We start from the raw sequence: 25662 nt of genomic DNA, 5'->3' as shown, positions 1-25662 counted from the left end.
GCAAAAGGCACATCCCTGACCTGAGGACTACCTCTCTGCCAAAGTTCAAGTAATTCTGTTCAGCCGTTTGGGTTGTACCTTGGACTAAAGGTCCCTATGGAAAATTGCATGGGAAAAACGTGTTTTGGGACCCCCCTTTTTTCTCAGCCCCCGCTTGACGAATCCCCCCCCCCCCGAGACTTTCAGGGTAGGAGCAGAGCGCCCCACCTATTTTGAAAAATTCGCGAGGATTCATCTATCGGCGCCAAAGTTATTCCACATAGAATGTTGCGGATTTCCTATGGAAACACGGTCCTAACTATAACTATCTACTGGCGATCGCCAGTAGATTATATATATATATATGCAAAAAAGAAAAGCAGAGAACTCTGGGTAGTTCTCAAGTTTAGGTGGAAAGCAGCTCCTGTATGGAGCACTCTCAACACCAGCGACACTCTAGATCTGCTCACCTCAAATGTCTGTTTTTCTATCAAAGTTTTTAAGCATGGGATTAGCACAGTGCCATCCACGCCGAGATAGAAAAGGACAAAGTCTTTTGCCATTTGTATCTCGGCGTGGATGGCACTGTGCTAATCCCATGCTTAAAAACTTTGATAGAAAAACAGACATTTGAGGTGAGCAGATCTAGAGTGTCGCTGGTGTTGAGAGCGCTCCATACAGGAGCTGCTTTCCACCTAAACTTGAGAACTACCCAGAGTTCTCTGCTTTTCTTTTTTGCATAATTTATTTGTCACTCTATGCCTGAAAGGGTATTTCTTTGATAGATATATATATATATATATATATATATATATATGTATAGACACACACACACATACATATGTAAACATATCCATCTGCAGATCTATATAAATCCAAATATAAATTCATGCATACATATACATATATGCATACATATGCATGTTATGTACATGAAAGTCTGAAAAATACTAATGAAAACAAAACGAAAAAGCCACCTAATTAAAAACAGAATTGCTTTAACTTAAACGAGGGCGAGACCTATTGCATTTTCAATGCTTGTTATACATCAGATCCGTCCTATCCGGGGCGTCCTTCCTGATGCAGATCTTCCCTGTCTGGGTCTGCCATGCGTGGACTGGTGGGTGGCCCCGAGCAGCGAAAATTACAATGTCACCCGCGCACAAAGAGATGTCTCGCAGCGAATGGGCCAATACGTTTTCTTTCTTCAGAAAGAGAAGCCCCCTTTGGGGTTTGTATCTGAAAACGAAAATGCTGAGAAGGAACAAGACAGAACCGTGCCTCTCCCTCACATCACCTCTCCTCTCCTCTCCTCTCCTCTCCCACCGGGCATTAGCAGTGACAAAATTGCATCCATTACATTAATTTATGCAATTTAGTTAGTTATTCCAAGTGGTAAATTGGGATTACTAAATATGGACGGTGGTCCTACCAAGGGAGTTATATAACTCTAAGAGAGCTTGGTCCATTCCCCTGTTTTTTCTAATTATTATATTCAGACTATTTTCCGAGTAAGAAACATTTCATCCAATATCAAACAGATAAAAACGTATTGCAATTTCAGTAAAAGAAGGTGTGGCTGTCTAAGGTGTCAAACACATTAAAAAGAGATGAAAGCAAAAATGGGGTGAGTAGACCATCTCAATTGAGATTTCTATTCCAGGGTGCACAGCATGAACATATTAGCTTGTCAAGATAGAACATCTCCTATACAGTCTGAAGACATTGAAACTTGTGAATCGACACCTCGCAATAAGTGGAATTTATGGACATTGATTTTACATCTGGAATGCCAGTCAACATATGAAGAAATAGCTTTATCTCGTGAAGGTGCTAAGAGGGATATCTGCAGTGTGGATTAGCAGCACATAATCTGCAAAGGCTGAGACCTTTAGGATAAACAAATACAAACTATTGACAGCATTTTAGGAAACCCCTCTAGTCTCAATTTAAATAGCTTCATAGAGAGCGTTTTGTTGTGGGGACTGAGGGGTTTCTGGTTTAAACTCTATTTATCTGGTAGTACATGCATCTTTCTTCATATCCCGTTTCTTTTTCTGTCATTGTTTTGCTTGTGAATGGAGTAATTCTTCTACAACAGTCAGCAGTTTTGCAAATGCGGTTAGGATTTCCTGGATTTTTTCTTTTATGTTTCTCGAACACTCTTCCTCACGTTCCTTGCAGAGGAAGCGGTGAAGGACATACCACAAGGTTTACAGTAAGCCCTACTACGTCTACATTTTCACCACGAAGTGCACAGTACCTTTGATATGCCTTTTGAATATATGGTATAAATTTCCATCCTTATGACCTTCTGGGTCTAGGATTCTGGCAATGTCTTGGACTACCCAAGTTATAAACCTATGCACTTAACCACTGGGGCGTGGATTGCAGTACTATATGCATGCATTTTCCTTAAACTTACTATGTAGTCTCAGACTGTGTAGTTTAAATCGTCTTTACAGGCTCCTTAAGCACACTTGTGGCGGCCACAAGTTTCCAAAAATAGGGTCTCTGGCCTTGCTATAGGCTACAAAGCAATACCTCTTCCTCTGTCTATAGCGGTTATTCTCATTTAATGAACTTTTTTGCTGATAGATTGGTTATTCTTTAATTGCTATTCTCCAAGATCCAGATGAACAGACTTGTAGGAAACTGAACATTGTGATGCTCCTTCCTTTGCTGCCAGGGGTACATTTAGTGCACGACCAACATAAGTAAATATTTGGGAATCACTCACTTTAGGAATTCAGGATATTCACCACTTTGCTATAAAATAATACTAGCTTGGTCATTTACAGAAAATCGAGTTTGGAAACCAGACCACTTACTGCATTTTCCCTTCATTAGAGCACCTTGCAGTTTGCTTTACACTGCACTGCTTTTGCCCATTTTGTTCCACAGTAGATGTAGGACATAATTATGTTTTTTTTTTAAATTATTTTAACAAAAGAACAAGCTTCGGAAACAAAGCAGACCTAGACATACTTGTACAGTTTGTACAAATGACACGGTTGCTACATAGCTTTTCAGCACATAGCACACAATTACATGTTACGTAATTTAGCACGGTACTAGATTGAATTCTTCGCTTAGCTCTCATAGGGTAACATATACAACACACCTCACGGTCCTATTCACAGACCTCTATACAGTGTCCACGCCCCCCCATATTTACTCCCACTTGCGAGGGCATCCACGACTTTGATAGACCTCTTGCTCTACATTATGATACCAGTCAATATCGCACAGCCATGATTCCACTGTCGGGGGCTCTGCTGCCCCCATGCCCGGGCAATATTCCTCTTAGCGACCCCCCCTGCTAAGGCGAGCCATGGCTTGGCCCACTGTGGTTATGCAATCTCTCCCGTGACGCCCAGGATGTGCCATCTGGACTCCATTGGAACCTGCTCGCTCACTACTGTCTCCATTATGCGGGTTAGGCTCCTCCAGTACTTCTGAATCCAGGGACAGGACCATACTATATGGAATAAAGACCCTTTCTCGCCCCACCCCCTAGTACACAGCTCGGAGCCACAACCACCGATATGGAACTGTACCATTCTCGAGGCATATGATCCGTGAAGAATGCGGAGTTGAACAAGCCTAAAGCATGCTCTGATGGCTATTCCTCTGGAACTCTGAAGGGCCTCCTCCCAGTCATCTTCCAGAAGTCCCACATCAGATTCCCAGGCCTCCCTCAGGGAACCCATGCAATCAGGGGAGCTGTTCACCATTTTATTTTATAAATAAGGGATACTGCTTTCTCAATCATGGGGTCTAAGAGGAGCCTATCCTCCAGGGAAGAATATTCTGGTAGCACTTTCCCTTCTTTCAAATGACAATTGAGTGCCAAATGCAGTTGTCGATATCTGAGGAATTCAGCTCCTCCTATTTGAAAGCCCTCCTGTAGGGTATCGAATCCACCATTTTGCCTCCCTTGCAGACATCCCCAAGTACGTCAATGTCAATGAGGCTCCATTTCCGGAAACCCCAAAGCCGTCTTATTTCTTTCAAAAAGTCTCCCTCCCATAGTGGAATCTGCTCTGTGAGTTTCATCTCACAGCCCGTCATTTTAGTTGCCATATCCCAGATGTCAATAACCGTACTTGTGTGTTGGGAGATGTACGGAACCTCTACCCCTACGGTACAGTTCAGCTAAATGACTGATTGCTCAATGCCAGTCTGTCCACCTTATATGCTGGCTCCTCAAGTGAGGAGAAGACCCATCCATTGACATTGATGAGGTGAGCAGCCCAGTAATATTTCCTAACATCTGGAACTGCCAGCCCCCTTCATATACCCCATTCTGGAGTTTCTTGAGCGCTATTCTGGGACTGCCCACCCCCCCATAACAACTTGCGCAGTTCTGACTCGATCGCTTGAAAGAACATTTGCTGGATCCGGTAAGGAGTGTCCTGGACTGCATACAGTAAGAGTGGAAGGGCCATCATGATGTAGGACATTATTTAAACAAAGAATCCTCCACTAATTTCTAAGATATTCTGTAGCTGACTTTGGGAAATGAAGCTCAGTTTTCAAAGGTGGACTTCATCCCATTCAGAGTTTTACCAGAGGAAGATAGGGGCATCACTGACATCAAAAGTATCTATTGTTTACGTGCAAGCCTTACAAGAAAGGGCACTGAGGTTAGTGAAGAGACGACATTAAAGATAAAATAAGTTTATTTAGGTAAATAAGGCTGTGCCGAGAGAAGCCTCCTAGCGACTGACCTGGGACAACTTCAACGTTGCAATCTGCCATTTACAAAACGGATTCTGCAACCTCTCCCCTTCTCTAAATAGATATGACATCAGTACACCCCAAACATACCAATGCAATGCGTGCATAGAGAAAACACTGCGCGCCCCCTGTTCCGGCCAAAAACATTTTTTTTATCAATTCATTACATAGGACCTGATTTAGAGTGTTAATGCTCGTGTGGTAACCCAGTATCCCGCAGAACCTGGGGAGTTAAACGTATATACCAACAATTGTTTCTGTAGGAATATGCACACTTTAAAAAAATATAATCTTATATATCCTGGTTAGCTAGGAACTACCAATAAATTGTATGACATATATAACCTTACACAACAATGAAATCAGGTGTTAGTTCTGCTAAATGTTCTGAGTTGGCTATAGACGGATAGTTATTTGTCGACTACAAAGAGAAGTTGAAGGCCAGAGGATGTAGTAGTTTGTGATGATCTTTTATGTTAGTACATGCCGACTGTTGACCTTATTCGTCCATTACCTCATATGTAGAACATGCATGAAATATGTCAAGATTCTGCTTTCAACCATCAGGGGCACTCAAGAAGGCTATGTAGGGTCCTGCCTCTAAGCCTGTTCATGTCGGAACACTCTCCTGTCCATGGCACACCTTGCCTCACATTACAGTGCAGTCCTGATCTCCACACTGCCGTCCTGATGCATTATGGTACAGGGGGTTGCTTCGGTCACCAACACTTGCCGCAATCATGTCCTGGTAACAGAGCTCTATCCCGCCTCACTTGACTCGGAGATACAGGTACTCATTCATAGTTGTTTTTGTTCCTTTTCTCCCTCTCACATTTGATCAGAGCGCCTGTTTTTCCTGGCGTCCATTATTTTGTCTTTCGGTTTTCCAAGTGGTTTCCTCTTCACGTACCAGTTTAGCCTTCTCTTCATTGGTAGTTCCTTCCAGCTGGTTGATTACACACGTGGATCCTTCCCAGAGCTTTTAGCTCCTCCCCTGGGCTTCCAGCTATATCTGCCCTGCATGATCTGAGCACAGGTCCAGACTGGGAAAGCAAACCGGCCCCGGCAATCGATTCGGAGTGCGCGCGGGACACACTGCAGCTGCTTTTTTTTTTTTTTTTTTTTTTTTTTTTTACTAACAGGGGTCCGATATTGCAGCTATTCTGCAAAACCGGCCCATAGTAATGAAAACGGTCCCCAGGGGTCCAAAACCGGCCCAAACTCTGGTGGCCCACCAGGGAAATGCCCCGTGTCGGCTACGGCCAGGCCGGCCCGGTCTGTGCAACTCTCCGCAAACGTCTTTACTGCCGAGGCTTTAGGTGAACTAATTTGGTCTTGCTGCTCTGCTTCAAGGCTTGATCCCCGATTCTGGGTGCTTTGAATCGCCTTATTATTTGTTCCTTGTTCTGCTGCGGTGGCTTTTCTATTCCTTTATAGCCTCTCCACCTTTTATGTGCCACGATTTCTAGTTCTTCCTCCACAATCCCAGTCCTGCTGCTGTGCAGATTGCTAGTTTTAGATCAGAGTTCCTTCTTTTGTGTGCATTGTACCTCTCCTGTCCCTGAATATTTGTATCTTTCCTTCCCTGTATTTCAGCATTCCTATAGTTGCTTCTCCCGACCTCAGTTTCTGTAGCTTGGTGGCATTGGCTTTAGTCCTTTTCATCCACTTTTGTGTTATGCTGACGGCCTTACTATTGTTACAGAGGATGATATTTTCCCTTCCCAGGGAGCTCAATAACCACAGAGCATACAAACTATCAGATATGATAGTTTTACTATTATTCCTCTGGTCAGTACTTTAGGGTGCCTTCCTCTAGTTTCTTGTATGGCATATACCTCGCATTTGTAGTTTGCCTTCAAAGGTATTATCCAGTTCAGGTCCAGTGTCCCGATCCCAGTCCATTCCAACCTGTTCCAATCCCCAGGGTCTGTCTTATTCTTCTCCTTCCAGACTTCCTGGTACTTCCTTGAATGAACAAAAACCCCTCCTCCAGAATGACCTCGTCCCAGCAGAGAGCAAGCTCTACCTCTTGGGAACGTCTTGGACAAATTTTGCATCATGACCTACTACCATTTGTGTCATTTGCATATGCCAATAGGTCATGATCTTGGCCAGAGTGCAGCTTTTTTTGGTAGCTATTTTGCAAACCTGTAATATGCTAAAACAAAGTGGCAAAAATAAAAATATAGATTAATTAAAATAAAGAAGTGGCTTAGCAGCACCACATCACGCTTGGCACTGAAATGTTCTCCCTTTCAGGCAGCTCAGCAGAACTAATAACCCAAGAGGGTATCCAGGCACTTGGACATGTGAGAGGTCCCCGAGGTGCTTATGTGAAGAGCCAGGTCTACAGCTTCTTGCGGAACTCAAGCTGTGAGGAGGCGGCTATGGTGTGTTGAAGCTTGTGGATGTGGGTGGAACTGATAAAGGAAGTGGGTGGAGCCTCTGGCAGAAGTGGGTGGAGCCAGTAAAGTGGGTGAGGCCTCCTAAAAAATATTTGAGCACCTGCACTTAATATTTTACAAATTTAAGTACTGGGCAGCAAAATGCCATAATTTACAGTGCAATACTACCAGTGGGTGAATTTGGCTGACCCACTGCCCCATTTCGTAAGCTGTGATGGGTGGAAGCAAAATGTAAATGACTTTCGAATAGAGTAAGGTGGCTCTCCAAAAGTCCTTGTCTGTATGTACATGTGTGTATTGTTTTTAATGATTATTTGGGAAAACAAAAGAATGCAAAATAGCCAAAGGAGTCTCTAGGCCCGACCCCAAAATATTAACTGTGCAACTAAAGTAGGTGCAAAAATGAGAAGAAAGGCCCAAGCAGCAGATGTTTAAAAAAAACAGCGATTTGTAGAACGGCAATACTTTGTATATTATATATTGTTTTTGCTTTATATTTTGTTTCCTTCTAATGAGAGAGTCCATAGGGGATCATCGGACTCTGTACATGTCTGAACATTTGGTCTCTGCCTACAACTCTGTATGACAATTGTTTTCCCTTCCTTTGTTTTGTCTTGCTTGGGTTTTGAAAACCTAATAAAAAAAATAAACTTTTGAACTTAAAAAAACAGCGATAATGGCAAGAGTAGGCAATGATTACAATAAACAGAAAAGGATATCCAGGGATGCGTTAGCTAAAATATTTTAGTAATGACAACTGGAAGCTAAACGTATAAAATGAGTAACATAGAATGTCAAAAACCTTGAATTATATTGAAATGTCACACTGCATTGAAAAGTAAGGGGAATTGGCCAAAGGTAGTGCATTTAACACATCTAGTTAGCTGCCACAACAAACCAAGAATGTGACTGAAAAGCCATAGCATTTATGTTTGACGACACTCGATGTAAAGGCATCAGTAAATAAAGGTGCGTATGATAAAACACTGATTGTAGCTTTAAAACAATTATATTTGTAATAATCCTAAAAATATTAATAGGCGAGTGGCAGGTGTGCCGCTTTCACACTTCCTAATTTAAAAGCAGAGATCCGACAAATAAAGTTGTGCAGTGCAAACCTGTTCAGTAACAAATAATAAAAGATGCAGTAAATGTATTCAATCGTTTTGCGGTTGGTAACGTAAAGAACAGAAGTGGCTAATATTAACAGCTGTTGTTTATAGTGCCTAGAATCTGGAAAAGTGCTTTATGGAGTGTCATGTTTAATAATTATTTTTTATTGCAGTTGGGGTGAAAAAACATGATGAATACAGAGGACTTCAGAGGTGAAAGTGTACACATAAAAGAATGGCAACAGTTCTAAGTCTATTAAATTCCTGTCAATAATAGACATTTCTGCTGGCCAGGCAATGTGCAAATATTCCCATTGAAAACAAATGTAAACTCTCGAAAACTATTTGGAACCAGAAGTCTGGAAAGTATGTTGTAGACAACCATTGGTGAAACGGATGTATAACAGAATAATATTCCAGCAAATTAGTCGCATTTCACAAAACTAATTGCTTAATCAATATGCCATTAATGGCCTCCTTCCATTAATTTTAACAAGATAAAATATATGAGCACTTAGCATTCCATTTTGCCAAACCCTTACACAACGTATGTCCATTTCTCACAATGATTAATAAAGGGCAAACAGAAGGCCAACTAAAGACTAGCAATGTGTGACTAAATACCCATAAGAAAGCATAAGTGCAGCAAAAAAATAAATACATAATCAAACTTTAAAAAAACGAGGGCATTATCATAAAACGCCCCTTAAATTAGGCACAAGAAAAGTCTTCAAACAACAAAAAAAAGTGAACAGTTGGGATTTCTAGACATCAGTACAGCACGTAAATACATGGTTTACAAAAACAGTTCTACGTGTATGTATATCTATTATATTGTATTATATTGTATTAATTTTCCTGAAAACACGAGGCCAACTAACAGATACAACTACCTTTAGACCAGACCTAAAAAAAAATTTTTTGTAGCATGACAATAAACGAAATGCTATACATTTTAATGGTTAATTGGAAAAACTATACTTCGAATTATAGCAAGTGGTGGGATCACAGGACTGTACTAAATAAAACTGCAAAACAAATGATGGGATGGTCCACAATTGGACTGCATTATATTTCGCTAGAAGGCAATGAAAACACTAGCAGGCCCAGGTCGCTCGGACCCACAACATGGAGGACGTAGGAGGAGACCACTCTAGTTAAGAACAATGCTGGCTGGAAAAGTGGACATTTATACTCTGCCCGAGGTTCATACTCACTGTTCTTTGTCAGGAAGGATGTGCCACAGCAGTGTGCAGTCTGGGACTCCACGAATAATCATGGTACATGTGAAAGGCACAGAGGACACTGTAGTGAAGCTCAAACTAGACAAGGGCATAGGTAGTTATCTACCTCCTCTGTGAGAGGCCACAATACATGACTTCATAGAATACACTCCGCTGCCATGCGAAACATTACAAAACCATGTAGCACAGTCTGAGAAATGGGGCAAGCCGAACACACCAGATCCATTTAATGAGCTATTGCTGACCCCCTGCCCTAAGTAGCAGCCAGCCATGTGGTACGCACAGCTGAGTTCAAGAAGAGGGAGCCTTTATTCAGGGTGCTGGGTGGACAAGTGAAATTTAACAAACTATTTTGATGAGAAATCGAGCACTTAAAAGTTTAATTTCTTTAAAGTGCCAACCTCATGGATGCATGGACAAAGGTCAATAATGAATACAGAGTCAATAACAAATATCAGGAACATTGGATAAGGAACTCTTGGTTATGCTCATATCGACTAGCAGGCCACAAATCCGAAACCAACGACCCTTTTAGAATTATATATGATCACTGTTTGAAACCGGGATTCCCTAGTTGGCTGAGGTAGGTACCTTAGGCCAAGTAAGGTCCCTCGCTTCTATGTCAGGGACAGGAAGGACACCTTCTCAGATAACCCCTGCTCAACCTCTTGGTAGCTTGGCCCGAGCAGCCAGGCTTATCTTAAAGGCAAATGTGTAAAGTATTTGCAACTACGCTCCCAGTGACCCAATGGTGACACCACAAAGGGACTCCACACGAGTTTCATATGAAAACAAGTATAAGTTTATATAAAAAGATATACGATGAGACCACACGATAAAAATCCAACATATGCGTATTTGTAATATACCTCCTGGCCGGTTATTAGGTCAGCCAGCTCTTGTAAGTTCTGGCGGTATTAAGGAGCAATTCAAGGTGATCCTATGCAGTCCTAATGCAATGCTATGCAGTTCGTAATGCAAGAATCAGGCACTTTGCAATGTAAAAATAATGCAGTTTGTGATGCAAACGAATGCAATGCATAATACAACCATCAGGCACTTTGTTACGCAGTAATAATGCAATGTACTGCCACTCCTTGGCAAGTACGGGCCGCAATACGAGCTGGAACAGAGGCTTGCGCTACAAGAAGGGGAGAGGCCGGGATCGTCTCTCTCCGAGCCCACACCCCACACCAGGCACCGACACACGTTACCTAGGGAATGCAACCTCGCTCTCCTCTCTGCCTCTCGTGATTTGGGCCTCCGATGCAACTTGGTTGATTCCGGGCCGATGACGATAACTAAGATCTCAGGCTGCAACAGGGCACACGCACACGTCGCTGAGACTCCCTTGAGCCTCGGGTGTGCACGGTCACAGGGCTTTCCTCAGGAAGGTCTCAGGCTGCACTAAGCACATGCACACAGCGTCGCTGAGAATCACTTGGACTCCTGGCACCCCCGATCTCAAGGCAATTCTTCAGAGGGTCTCAGGCTGCAAAAAGCATATGCACACAGTGTCGCTGAGACACTCGTGACCGTGCACAGCAGAAGTTCAAAGGGCAATCCTCACGAAGGTCTCACGCTGCACGAAGCACACACACAGCGTCACTGAGACTCACTCAGACCCCAGGTGCACATGATTACAGGACAATCCTCATGAAGGGATCAGGCTGCACAAAGCACATGCACACAGCGTCGCTGAGACTCACTTGGACTCCGGGTGCACACGATCACAGGGCAATCCTCACAAAGGTCTCAGGCTGCACGAAGCACACAGCGTCGCTGAGACTCACTTGGACTCCTGGCGCCCCCGATCTCAAGGCAATTCTTCCTAGGGTGCCAGGCTGCAAAAAGCACATGCACACAGCGTCACTGAGACACACTTGAACTTCTGGTGTGCATGGTCACAGGGCAATCCTCACAAAGGTCTCAGGCTGCACGAAGCACATAGCGTCGCTGAGACTCACTTGGACTCCAGGAGCACATGATAGCAGGACAACCCTCACGAAGGGCTCAGGCTGCAAAGAGCACACGCAAACAGCGTCACTGAAACTCACTTGGACTCCAGGTGCCCACGATCACAGGGCATGGTTTACAAAGGTCTCAGGCGGCACAAAGCACACGCACACAGCGTTGCTGAGACACTTCTGGAAACTTTTGTGTTCCTGAGTTTCCACAACAAGGAGCCAGCTCACCTCTGGCCCTTGGGGTTAAGTTACTTTAAGACACATTACAGCAAAGTCCTTTCAAGAAGGGTGACACAGCACACAGTAAAGTCCCTTTAGCCTCTCCTTGGTTAAAGCAGCAAACTGCAGGCCAGCCCCAGAACACATAGCAAGGATCAGTTCTTTCCTTCAGTCTATTCAGCTGTTTCTTCCTTGGCAGAGGTTCCTTTTGACCACGAAGTAGTTTCAATCCTTTTCAGTCTTGATCAATCCAACGTTCAGGGGTTTCAGCTCTCATAGTTATACCCCTCAAAGTCTTAGAAGTCTTTGTGTTAAGGGGGGCACTGACCCCTGTCCAAACCAGTTCTGGGTGTCTCCCTGCCAGTGACACCTTCTTCCTTTGATAGTGGGGGCCTGGATCCTTAATCACTCAGCAGGGGATGGAGCCATTGTTTTATGGCTGCAGCCCAGGCCTCTTCACCTCCAGGGGTTACTCCTCCCCCCTAAACTCCAGATGCAGGTCAGCCTGTTGCTGTCTCAGCTCCTCCCCTGGGTCAAGACATTCCCCAGATCCTATCACTTTAAGGTCCAAACAAACAGTCAATCCACAACCAGGCAGAGACATACAGAAATTTTAGAGCACAAAAACCCAGCCACTTCTAAAAGAGTGGTTTCTAAACACACAATGCAAAAACCACATCACAAAAAGATGTGTTATTGAATTGTGAGTTCAAGCATACTAAACTTCACCTCTCCATCTTAAGCCAAGATAGGCTGGAAACCTATTAGACAGCCTCCCCCATTCTGTCCTATTGGCAAGATGGCCTTTTAACAGTGAAATACCAAATGGAGTGTATTTCACTGTCAGGACATAGTGCACACCGCAGTACATGTCCTACCTTTCACATACACTGCACCTTAACCAGGGGGTACCTTGGGCCTACCATGGTGTCTGACGTGCATCAAAAGGGGAGGGTAAGATCTGGCAAGTGGGTGCACTTGTCAGAACAACATGACAGGTTAACAAACTGCGCGCAGGCACTGCAATGGCAGGCCTGAGTGCTCTCTTTAAGGCTACTTGTATGGGTGGCACAATTAGTGCTGCAGGCCCACTAGTAGCATTTGCATTACCAGCCCTGGCACACATAGTGCACTTTACTAATAAGGCAAACATACCAATCATGGACAACCAATTACCATTACACTTTACACAGGGAGCACTTGCACTTTGACACTGATCAGCAATTGCAAAGTGCCCAAAGCATCTAAGTTGGCAACACCAGCACAGAAAAAAGGTCTAGGGGAAGCAAAATGTTTAAGGAACTTTAGCCAAAAAGGGCCAAGTCCAACAGTCAACGAGGAGAACCTTCTGGAGATTTGACTATTTTCAACATATAGCAAGCCTGTTTGCTTCGTCATTGTCGATGTTTAGTGAAAGTGTTTTGAAGTTTTTTTCTCAGACACATATGTGCTATATAAATGAATGACAGTCACTTAGCACAAAGAAGGTGGTCTAATTAATCGTGTGATACATTGAAGAAGATATGAGAGGATGAGTCCAACGTCCGGTTACACATGCAAGATTAAAAAGACAATGAGTACCTCGTTGTTTTGAAGTCTCTTAGAGCTGTAGACACGTACTCGGACAACCTTTTTTCCATTAATGCCACTCTGATCCAGGCTCTGCCCTGTGGAGAGAGGAGCAAACAGGGCTGAGCTATTCATTCACAGGGTTACACAGAGCATTCGTGAATGTGAAAAGAAAGAGCACGAGTACACCTGGAGGTGATGATCTGTCTGAATAATGCCTCCTGCGCATGCCTGCCTGAACAAAAGGTTTAATTAGCAGTCCCGCCTTCACCAACCCACGCCTAGCCCCAACGAGCATAATTATATGGAAAAGAATGACTTAAAAAACAATGGAAATTTTAACTCGAATGACTAGAACATAAGCATTTAAAATCCTCTATTATTAAAAGGTAAAAGTGCAGTCATTAACAAGTTCAGTTCATTTTGATCTTTTCATCATTTATTTAAAATGCAACAGTACATGTTGCAAACAACGAAGAACATATTATAAACTTGAAGTTTACACACGCAAACATATACGCTTAAATCTAGAGAAAGATTTTTGCACAACAGCTATAGATAGGTTATTTAACCAAGTTCGCATCTTCGGCCTATACATAATTTTTCTGAAGTGTACTATTGTTTTTGGCAAACAGCAAAACAATAATTCACATTCATGAGAGAGTGAAGATCTGGAACAGCCTCTCCACTGTGATAAGGTTACAGGGATACCCCCTTAATTTCTTTAAATAAGACGTATATGTGCAAAGTAATCCCTCTAAAAATCGACACTCAGTCAGAGTTTAAATAAAGTATTTGCTACAAATGGCTCAGGAGTTTTTATGTATCATTATCTCTTTAACGAAAAGTCCCTTAAAGTTGCACTTATCCCACTTTCTTTTGAGAAGTATTCTATTTTGCTTGGTTCTTCCTGGCACAATCGCATTAGAAATCCAATTTTTTATAAACTAAATGTCATTTCTTTTTAAAAAAAAACATAACATTAAGTACACAGTGCAATCTAAATTAATCCAAAAATAGCAGTACACATCGACACATTGTGTATCTATTTGAATATAATAGTCCCACCATCTTCCCCAGATCTTGCATTATTTATGCTGTCATGCTCTAGTCTTGTAGATGGGCTCCTCTGTTTGGGGCACCAACCTATTGCTTGCCACCATTCGACAGCAGGAGGAGGGCCAGGAGATGTCGAGCGATGCACCTTTTGGCAATAATTGTCCAAATACCAACCATAGTGCGCTCTCCTCTACAGCCCACCATATACTCCAGGATACCGATCAGGGCAATATTGCGAGATAGGTTCACAGGTCCTTCTGTTATTATAGAGAGATTGGTCATTAGTTGGAGTCAGTATTTTTCCAGGACAGTACCAAAGCTCATAAAAATAATTGCAGTCTGCAGCATCACATCTGAAGCATGAAGGCAAGGGGATCTTACCCACTCGCAATAACTTCCTTGAGGTGAAGTAAGTTGGATGAAAATAGTTGAACTGTCTAAGGTGCAGGCACCAGGCTATAGCAAGATTGTGTGGAGCTATTTTGGCGTCCCTCCTGTCGCTCTCAACCATGGGGCCCACACCACTTTATCGAGCCTCCTTAAGTGCCATAAACTGAGCGGACAAATTATTAAAGGTTTGTATATACGTGATCCCTTTCCCAGTGGAGTTAAGGTAACTTTGGCCTCTAGCGGGGTATATTCAAAGGGATAATTCATGTAGATTTGGTGGTAGGCCATGGCATGCTGCAGCTGCAAGTATTTGTAGAACTGGGTTCTGTGAAGATCGAATTCATTATGAAATATCTGGAACATCTTCATTTGCTTGCTATGCCAGACATCACTCAGTTTAGTAATTTCAATTAGGACACACCACTCAAACCCTTCCAAACGGATGCTAGAAGTAATTGCCCCTCCAAAGAGGTGTCAATCGTGAGTTTTCTGTCCCACCCAATTCAGCGCAGTATCAAACTCCAATTTACAAGAGCCACACTCGTTACTTCTGGCAGGGAGTTTGGGATAGGGACCCCAAACAGTAAGCCCAGAATGATTTCTTGATCAAATTGGGAGCTTTCAATATGAATTGCTGGGTCCTCTTGTCTCCCATACAGCCAATCATTCAGCAACAAGATTTATAATTTAGGATGGAGGTCTGCCATGCCCACACACTGTCATGGGTGGTTTGAGTGAATTTAATGCATGCAATATGCAGGCTCTGGTATGCCCATATCAAAAAACAAAAACACGCCTTCTCTCTCAGTTGTATTCCAAAGTACTGAAAACCAAGATTGAGATGGAAAGACTGGATTGAACTCTGCCTCCATACCTCATTTGAATGGGACAAGCTGTGACTTTGATCAGTCAACCTTTAGAATTATGACTTCACAATAAGTCATGTTGAGCAGTCGAGGGCCTGTATCTTATGGGTGACGCACAAACAGAACCTCATCATCCACATAAAGCACAACACGTTTTTTCACATCTCCTTTCCAATGAAACCCCTACACCCGAGCATCACATCTAATCCACACGACCAGAGGTTCCATCACAGGAGCGAAAAGAAGGGACAATAAGGTACATGCCTGTCTGGTTAGTCTCTGAAACAGGACCATGGGTGATTAGGTGCCATTTATTTTTGTTTGGGATAGAGCATATAGTATTTTAACAAAGGATAGAAAACAAGGCCCAAACCCCATAGGTTACAGTACTCTGAACTGGATGGAGTCAAATGCCTTATCATAGCCTTTAAGCATGAGGACACCAGATTGTGTGAGTGGATTGACTTGTGCCAGAATTACATGAACTTTGCATATGCAGTGTCAGGTATTGTAGTGCGGGATAAAGCGACAGTGGTTTGGGTGGACAAGTGAGGTAACCAATTAGCCAGGACCTTAGCATACATCGTCATCTCACCATTTATTAGGGAGATGTGAAAGTATTGGGTGCATTCTTCTGGAGGATGCCAAGGTTTATTAATAACCACAGTTGTAGTGGAAACCTCCATTTCTCTTTGACGTCCTGGTACATATGTAGTAGGTGAGGAGATGGGAACAACCTAAATTTACTGCAGTATTTGAGGAGGGAACCCATCTGGTCCAGGTGTTTTACTATATTGTACGTCAGAAATGGCCATTTCTAGCTCTTCCACTGTAAAAGGTTGTTCCAAACAATCGCTATTACCGTGCTCAGTGTCTTTACGGGGGAAGGGGGGAGTAATCAATGAAGGGGGAAGAATGATCACGGCTGGGTCATTTCTGCACTACATATAGATTTTGGTTATAAGAGGTGGAGGCGATCTCAACCTCTGTGTTGACCTGCTTACTCAGTTTTCAGAGTTCACTATGTTTAGGATCACCCTGGAGGCAACATCTCTGGTTGCCAGCCAATGTAGATGATTTCTGGATCACACAATCCTAAGGAGGATGTCCAATCTGCCAACTCAAAAGCCACATGTGGGCTTGAAGCTCTAGCACCAGTTGAGTCTAGCACTGGATCGGATACCATGAGACGCCTCCTCCTTTGAAGGTTAAGCCTTGCGGTAGTCCCAGTACTACAGCTCTGAGGTCGACAGAGGTAAACTTTGAAAGCTACAGTGGAATGTCTGTGCTATTAAAGTTATATTTCTTCCCTTCCCGCCAACCTCCCACCACCTGAAACCTCCTATAGACAACAGTGGTGACCTGAAAAACAAATAGAGGGAAGGTTTGGTGCAGTAAAATGGGGGTGCCCCTAGATCCTCTAGTCTGGATAGAATGGAATACTCAGTCTTACCCAAATAAACCCAAGAAGGGGCAGTGCAAACCACGAAGATGAGTTTCCTGAAGAAACAGCACAGCGGGGGAATGGCACTTGGCAAAATGAGAGCACTGCACGCCTCTTGATATTATCATTGAGGCCATTGACATTCCACAACATCACACCAAAGGATGTTATGTGAGCCATAAAAGCTGGGAAGGCAGTGGCACTCCTTAAATAGGTGCTAGGGCTGGAGTCACATAGTGCACTGTGGGGAACCCTATGTAGGAGCACCCATGGTTCATGTACCTCCAGAAATGAGACCACAGTAAGTAAGAACAGAATGCAATATACCTGCAGCCAGCAACTCTGCTTATCCCAATCCCCCCCAACCATACTCCACCCCTCACTTCCACTCCAAACGGATCTGTTGCCCTAACAATCGCCATTTAGCAAACAAAACTGATGATTTTGGTAAAGGCAGAACCCTCCCCTACACCTTGCTATAAATTACAATAATGTGTGGCTGGGGAAAAAAAAAAATATGCAAAAGTTGAGACAAGGTAGGGATTCCACCAGCCTTTCTTTTGTACACTAAGGCATATGGCAGTTTGCGACAGGGCTGGATCATCCCAGCCCACAGAACGAGACCTTCTCTGGCTCAGGGATGCAGATTTGCCACTGCTGAAGTGTCCTCCATTGCTTCTAATTTGGTCAGTCTTCTCCACAGAGAGAGTAGGAATAAGTTGTAAATATTATTATTTTTTTTTAACCACACAGTTCTAGGCCGAGTCAGGGGAGTCAAAGAAGAAGTAGCGAACACTATTAAGGAGTGTGAGCCTGGCTGGAAACATGAGCATGTATTTAAGGATCAACGCCTGCAACTTCTGATTGACTGCAACAGTAGATTTTTCTTTTTGAAACAATCTAGTCGAGAAAAGACCTAATTCGGGTCTCCATTTCTCTTGTGCCCTTAAGATTTGCATCTGTCTCAACAGTTCAAGACTTGGCGATAAGGCAGTGCCTAGAGGGGGACGCTGTGTTGGTACCCTTTTTAGGACAAAGTAGGGTGGCAATTCATCCAGCAACAGTCAGGAAGTGATCCAAGCTTCCAGAAAACCTTTGGAGGATGATCTCTTCGGGAAACCAACAAATCTTAGGTTATATCTCTGTACTTTGTTTTCAGAATCTTTAGCTTGCCCCTCCTGAACTTTGGATGTCATGGTATGGAGGGACATAGTGATTTTCTAATTCTGTAACTTCATCTTCCTGTACAGCAATGCGACCCTCTGTTTCACAGGCTCTATTGATCATGTTAAGCAGGTCTTACCAGAGAAGTGAAACGTACGTTCCCACCGTGCTAATCCTTGTTTTTAGAATTGTATACGAAGCCTGTATTGTTTATAGTATGTGTCAGTACCTGATGGTCCAGGAGGCTGTTAATTTGGATTCAGAGTGGCTAATTTAGGCACGTCTGATGGCCGGGATTTAAAATTTGCCATTTCCTGTTTGCAACACATTTCAGGCCCAATGACAGCCCTTCAGGCTTCTCAAACTAGGGTCCACAAAATAGGCTAAGCACAGAAGCCATTGAGGTTTTGGAAGAACCCAGCTTGTCACGTGGGTCTCATTACACTACCCAGGACAAAGATCCAGGTCACCAAGCACCAGCGCTTCACAACAGCAGTATAGAATGTCAAAAGAGTAGGGGGTCGGGAGGAATCCATGAAGCGGCATATGTCCATTACTTCGGGTTGTCTACTTGGAGCCATGTAGTAAGGAGGAGACTCTGCACTGGCCTGCTTGCACTATAGCCTCTGGACTACACCAAAGACAGCATGAGCAGCTGGGCAGATAACTTCTGTATGGTAGTCAGTATGTAGCACCATGCTTGGGTAATGCAGGGAAGACCTTCAGAGTCTTAGCTGGTTCAGCAGCCTAGGAGGGGCGGTGGACACCCGAGATCTCCAACAGATATCCAGCCCAAGTGCTCCAGAGAAATGCAGGGCCCTCATACCAGGGGGACACCCAGTAAGTGCAGGCTTACTTTAGAAGGGGCAGGAGGGGGAAGAGGAGCAGCCCATAAAGCTTCCTGCATTTCATGTGCCCATGGGGCCAATGATGCCGGCAAGATCAACAGTAGTGACACAGGGAACAGCCAAACTGCTGCTAGGTTCCACATGCCCTCCACTGGGGCCTCCACAGGGCCACTGCTACAGATACCTGGGTCTAGGAGGCACTTGCCACAGGCCACCCACCTCCTTTCACACAGACAGTGCCAGGAATGGTAATCCCTGGGTAGGTCGGCTGGAACTACTGTGGTGCCAATTACTTATGCCCCAGCCACCTTTCCTACACCTCGGCTCCTTCGGGGGAACTGCTCCACCAATTAGGATTTGCTAAACCAATTGGTGCGGGCGACCACTGGGAGCCAGTTTCTTGGTTCATCTTTTTTGCCTGCTTCAGCCCACCTCTGCAATTTTCTAATGAAGGTGACTGTGCTTAAGGCCTGGGTGCCCACCACGCACAGATGACGGCCAAAATCTCCTTAAATGACATTCCCACCCTGCACTTACCGCTTTTTGGTTGGGTGGGGTAATCGAGTCAGTCTTCTAGCAACTGAATGTAGGACAATAGTTAGGGGAAGGTGTTGAGAGCTTCAAAAAGGGACTAGCATCCTGGCCATGACCCATGAAATTATAATTCTTCAGCTAAGGGTTTGCTCCTCTATACATCGGTTGCACTAGAAACCCCACTCTTACAGACCACAAACGCAACCTCAGCATCATACTGGACGCCTCCCTCTCAATGAACTGCCAAATCAATGCAGTATCCTTATCCTGCTTCCACACGCTCTGCCTGCTTCGAAAGCCATTCAGATGGATCCCCACAGAATTCAGAAAGAGTCACCCATGCACTCATAACCAGCAGACTCAATGACGGCAATGCACTCCACGCCAGCGTCACCCAGAAACAGCTCAGGAAACTACAGAACATCCAGAACGCCACAGCAAGACTGGTCCTCAACATTACCCACTGCAGCCACATAACACACCTCTGACAACTCCACTGGCTTCCAACCAACAAGAGAATCACCTTTGAGCTCCTCACGCATGCCCACAAAGTTCATCATGATGCAGGACCAGAATGTGAACCACCGCCTCGTATTCCACACACCTGCCAGACAACTCTGCTCTCCCCAACTCACCCCGACCTCCATCCCATGGATCCACAGGACCAGAAGCAGAGGAAGATCCTTCTCCTACCTCGCCGCCAAGACCTGAAACACGCTGCCCGCCACCTCAGGCAATCAGCGTATTTGACCCAATGCAGGAAGGACCTCCAGACCTGGATCTTTGACTGAGCCTCCACATCCATCTGGACCAGCAGCCCCCATGCCCCCAGTACCTTGAGACCCTCACGGATGAGTAACCGTGCTTTACAAACCCCTCATTGATTCACATTCCTGTAAGAAATGTATCTAGCTCCTGTAGTTTCGTTATTTTATAACTTGCCTGAAATATATAGGTGTACTGTACATTATAAGGATATTTCACGTAGCCAAAGAGATCCTTGACTGTATTAAGGTATTAGGCAGCAGGTAAAGTGCTTTAAATATCATTGTTCTCCAAGGAGACTTGCATTATCCATATGAATTTAGAGATAAAGGGCATTTTGTTTCCTGATAATTAGGACTCTTGGTGTTATGGTATTTATTTTTTCAACACTTATCCATATTTATTTTTTGGCTATTTTACATGTGTTTTGCGAATAAATGAAGTTGAAAAACTGTACATTTCCATACTTATTTTACTGATCGACGCGCACTCATAGTTTGATACCTGTTGTGCGTTAGCTATTTAAGGTGTCAAATATTACATACCAATTTATCCACTGGTAAATACTAGCATTATACCATTAATGTATGTTGAAATTTGCCATTATTTAAAGAAATTTGATCCTGTTTATTGATTTCCCATGCTGTCCCTATTCTCAACTGCTGGCCTATAATTCATCAAAGACAGTACAGGGAGTTACTTAAAAAGAGGACAATTTTCTGTATTTATCCACTTTTAAAAGTCAATGCAGACAGAAAACACATTGTTTTCGGTCTGTATTTATCTGTAAAAATCCGTAAAAATGGAACACAGGGAGCCTTACTTATAATAGGTGAATATCCACTTTTTTCACAAGGTAATTTTTGATTCAGTGATCAATGCTTCTTAATATCTAAACATTTTATGGATTTATTTGCTGTAGACAAATATGCTGCATCTGGTGCCTCCATTTGATTCTTACACCTGTATTGTATTTATTTATTTTTTGACATTTATTGAGCGCGAACGAATACCCGTGGGTGTCTCGGCGCTTGACTGAGCAGCTGACTCTCCCCATCAGTGGAAGGACCAGGAGAAATTTTACTGGTTAAACAGCCAGGTTTTCAGATTCTTACGAAACTGAAAGAGTGAGGGGCTAGTTCTAATCTGTTGTGGCAGCATATTCCAGATCTTGGGTGCCGCAACTGAGAAGCGACGATCACCCCAGGAAACTGTTTTAGAACGTGGGACCACTAATTGGTTGAGAGTCGTAGATCTAAGTTGTCTGGTCGGTCGATAGAATATAAGCTGGTCCTTAAGAGGGCGTGGACCTTGATCGTGGAGTACCGTATAGACTATACAAAGGGATTTGAACTTGATCCTGTTATTAATCGTCAGCCAATGGTATGTCCTGATGGTGTTAGAAATGGGTGCAAACTTGGGAGTTCTGGACAGGATACGTGCTGCCGCATTCTGTATTGTTTGTAGTTTTTTTGTAACTCTAGTTTGGGCATTTAAGAATAGTGCATTACAGTAATCCAGGGATGAGAGAACCAAGGAGCTGACCAGAGTTTTGGCAGCAGTATCTGGGAGGAATGGGATAATCTTCCTTATCATTTTCAGTTTATAGTGGGCTGTAGCTGCTACTTTATTAGCATGTGCCATAAAATTAAGATGGTCATCAAAAATGACACCCAGGTTCCTGACCTTGGGAGACGGGCTGGGTGGGGTGCCGAAGGCTGGGGGCCACCAAGGGTCGGGCCAGGTTGGAGAAAGGGATCCAAAGATGACCACCTCCGTTTTGTCGGAGTTAAGCTTAAGGCAGTTACCTGCCATCCACTCTCCGATCGTGCTCATAGCATTTTGGAAACGCTCTGCTTCTTCCATCCCTTCACCCTTGATGGCCAACACCAGTTGCGTGTCATCTGCGTATGAGGTTAGGCTCATCCCGAATGCTTTGATTATGCCAGCAAGGTCCGACACATAGATGTTAAATAGTGTCGGACTCAAGGATGAGCCTTGAGGAACCCCACACGGGAGTGACATCTTGGCTGATTGATATGGCCCCAATGTAACCACCTGTGTTCTATTGGCCAGGAATGAGGAGAGCAGATCTCTCGCCGTATGGTGAATGCCCATCCTCCCGACACGGTCCACCAAGATCTTATGGTCGACCGTGTCGAAAGCTGCCGAGAGATCAAGCAGTACTAGTAATGCTGTCCCGCCCTGGTCACGGATGATTCTGATGTCGACGGCTGCCTTGATGAGGGCGGTTTCCGTACCATGGTATTTACGGAAGCCGTACTGTGTATCATCCAGTAGCTGATGTTTCTCTATGTGCTCCGATAGCTGCTGGTTCATAGCTTTTTCTGCCACTTTAGCTAGGAAAGAAGACTAGCTATGGGCCTATAGTTCTTAAGCTCCTCCTTGTCTAAACTAGGTTTCTTTAGCAGGGGTTTAACCAGCGTATTTTTGAGGCAATCAGGGTAGCTCCCTGAGGTCAATATTGTATTACAGACATGTGTAATGACCGGAACAATAGTGTCCATGACCATAGAGAGAACTGAGGAGGGGCAGGGGTCCAAAGCCGAACCAGATTTAATAGATTTAATGATGATTGTGGTTTGGTCAGTAGAGAGAGCCCTAAAACTGGACAAGGTATTACTTGGGAAGGTAGGAGCGAAGGAGGCTTTACTGATGTTGATTTTGGAGGTAAAGGCTTGATACATGTCGTTAACCTTGGTGAAAAAGAAATCAGACAACGCTTCACAGAGTAGTTGTGACGGAGGAGGATTTAAATCTGGTGCATTACCAGTGAGGATTTTAGTTATGTTAAATAGTTGTCTGCTGGAGTTTTTAGCGTTTTCAATTTGCTCTGAAAAAAATATTTTTTTGGCTGCGACAATCATAGATTTATAAGTGGCCAGTGATTCTTTGTATATAATCTTGCTTCTGGCGTCACAGCTTCTGCGCCACAGTCTTTCCCTGTTCCTACTTCGTTGTTTTTGCGCTCTTAGTTCTTCACTATACCACGGAGCGGTCGGAGTACTTCTATTCCTAGAATGGCGCTTGGTGGGTGCCAGGAGATTTGTGGCATCACCAAGCCAATTGTGGAATTGGCAGGTGGAAATAGTGGGATCAGCGGATAGGATTGGGCAAGTTTTGTCCAGTAGTGTTTTAAATTCATTTTGGTCTATACTCTTCCATACTTTAAAGGGGCGTGGCTTAGTAGGTGTAGCCTTCTTCCTCAGTGGTTCCTTGATTGTCAGGCCGCTGAATATGGCAAAGTGATCCGTCCAAGGCATGGGCAGAATATTTAGTATATGCAGGCCCTCTACGTTGGAAAAAATACCATCCAGCGTATGTCCAGCCTTATGGGTGGAAGCGGTGACCAATTGTCTAAGGCCCATTATTTCTAGGTCTGATATAAGGGCGGCGGTATCCCTGTCATTCGCTTGTTCTAGGTGAAAATTCACATCACCCATCATAGTGGTGGACTCTTCGGTGGCTATTGATTCTGTAATTGCGCTGAGGTTGGTGAGGAAGCCTGTTTTAGTCCCGGGGGGACGATATAAGAGCACTCCCTTAAAGTTAAAGCGGGCTGTAAACTTTATATTAAAGTGCATGGCTTCGCATGAGGTGGCAGGGATGAGTGCTGTTCGGACCTCGAACCGATCTCTAATTATGATGGCTAAACCCCCTCCCTTTTTGCCGACCCTATCCTGTCGATAGGCTTTATAGCCAGGAGGGACAGCCACTACAAAATCGGGGGCCGAGGAATCGTCAGTCCAAGATTCCGTAATATACAGGGCATCTAGATTGTCAGTAATGAGGTCCGCTATTTCTTGGCTGTGTTTGCCCAGAGAACGCGCATTAATGAGGGCCATAAGAATGATCACTTCATTGACATCACATTGCAAATTGGAGAGCGTCTTTGAGTTGTTAATACAGATCATGGTATTGCAATGGGGGCAGATCAGATTGGCAGCCATTGTTATCTGTAGGAAGTCATGTTTGGTACAGTGAGAAGAGTGGGTTGGTTGAAGCCTCATCAAGGCCGAGCGTGAGTAGGTTCGCTTGAGATATGAGGAGGCCGGATCAGGGGTCATGGCCCTAGGCGCGGGCCAGGCGCGGACGGGCGCAGACGGGCTTGCCTTTGGTGCGCCTTCGGCGCGCCCGCTGCGCTCGCCTGCTGTGCGGACGGATGCACCTACCCTTATATCCGGTGTGAGGAGGGCGTGAGGCGTCGAGCAGCTGCAGCGCTACCCCTCCCTCACCCAAGATGGCCGGACCCTTCCTCCACAAGCGCGAGGATGTAGCAGTATGCGCTGGGCTTGAGGGCGAAAATGCGTGCAGGTAAGTTTAATACTGGACTGCAGCAGTAATGAAGTTTAAAAAAAGTGCCAAGTGTTTTAAAAATAGCATACAACAGAATAAAGCCCCCGGCTTCCGCCTCAGGAATGCTTGCCTTCAGGAATATATTGATGTGTCATTTTTCTCGTCAAAGCCACGTCTCACTTTTATTTTTATTATAAGAGAGAGCAAGCTTAATTATTATCCATTTCTCACGCTAGACTGACAGTAACACCCTTTTTTCATGGGCAGATCCAAACACCAGTTACACTCGACTAAAAAGGCTACTACTAGTCTATCTGTGATGCACCCAACTTCTGTGGCACCTTTTATGGATAACTTACATGACTGTCAGCATGGCTCACCCTAATCCTTCCAGGGCGACTTCATCCATTGTGCCTTCAAAATTAAACTCACCCTCTTGCACTAATAAAAGACTCAAACAGGGTCCACCTTCTCCACCGAAGTCTGCATCACTTGTATCCCTGGACACTGTTCTAGAGGAAATAAGTGCTTTACACCAATTTGTAGAGGAAACCAATACACGCCTACAGGTATTGGACACTAAATGGTCTACGATTGATTCCAGGCTTTCCACTGTGGAACAGCACGTCAGTGACCTTCAAGACTCTTCTACAAAAAATCTCATCTCTGGAGAAGGAGGCAATCCTCTTGAAGAAATCTGCTGAGGATTTGGAAAATAGAAATAGGCGCAATAATTTACGTCTATACGGTCTTCCTGAAGGCATCGAGGGAGATGACCCTGTGACTTTTCTCATTTCCTTTCTTCCGAAGCTCTTGGAACTCACTACTTCATCCTCTCTGATTATCCAGCATGCTCACAGGTTGGGTCCTCGCCTCTCGTCTACATCTGCCCCCTCAGGACCCCATGGCGTGATTATTCTTTTCTTACAATTTACGGACCTTTTACATGTCCTAAATACAGCCAAACTTAAGAAAAATATAACTTGGTCAGGCTCTAAGGTGTTTTTTTACCCAGGGCATATCTACAGCAACAG

At 44.2% G+C, this 25662-nt stretch overlaps 1 protein-coding gene across 3 annotated transcripts in view; it reads right to left on the bottom strand.

Moving 5' to 3' along the window:
• Positions 1-25662, bottom strand: part of RUNDC3B (RUN domain containing 3B) — an 876147-nt gene that overhangs the window by 419763 nt on the left and 430722 nt on the right. For all 3 annotated transcript variants that reach the window (XM_085631311.1, XM_085631313.1, XM_085631312.1), the window contains exon 4: positions 13254-13339. In XM_085631311.1, coding sequence (XP_085487437.1) covers positions 13254-13339 — 86 coding nt within the window. The remainder of the gene's footprint in view (positions 1-13253; positions 13340-25662) is intronic.

Source organism: Triturus cristatus, chromosome 10 (genome assembly GCF_964204655.1).
Source record: "Triturus cristatus chromosome 10, aTriCri1.1, whole genome shotgun sequence".
Taxonomy (NCBI): Eukaryota; Metazoa; Chordata; class Amphibia; order Caudata; family Salamandridae; genus Triturus; species Triturus cristatus.
Note: the sequence above shows the minus strand (reverse complement) of the source record. Positions and strands in the feature narration are given on the sequence as shown.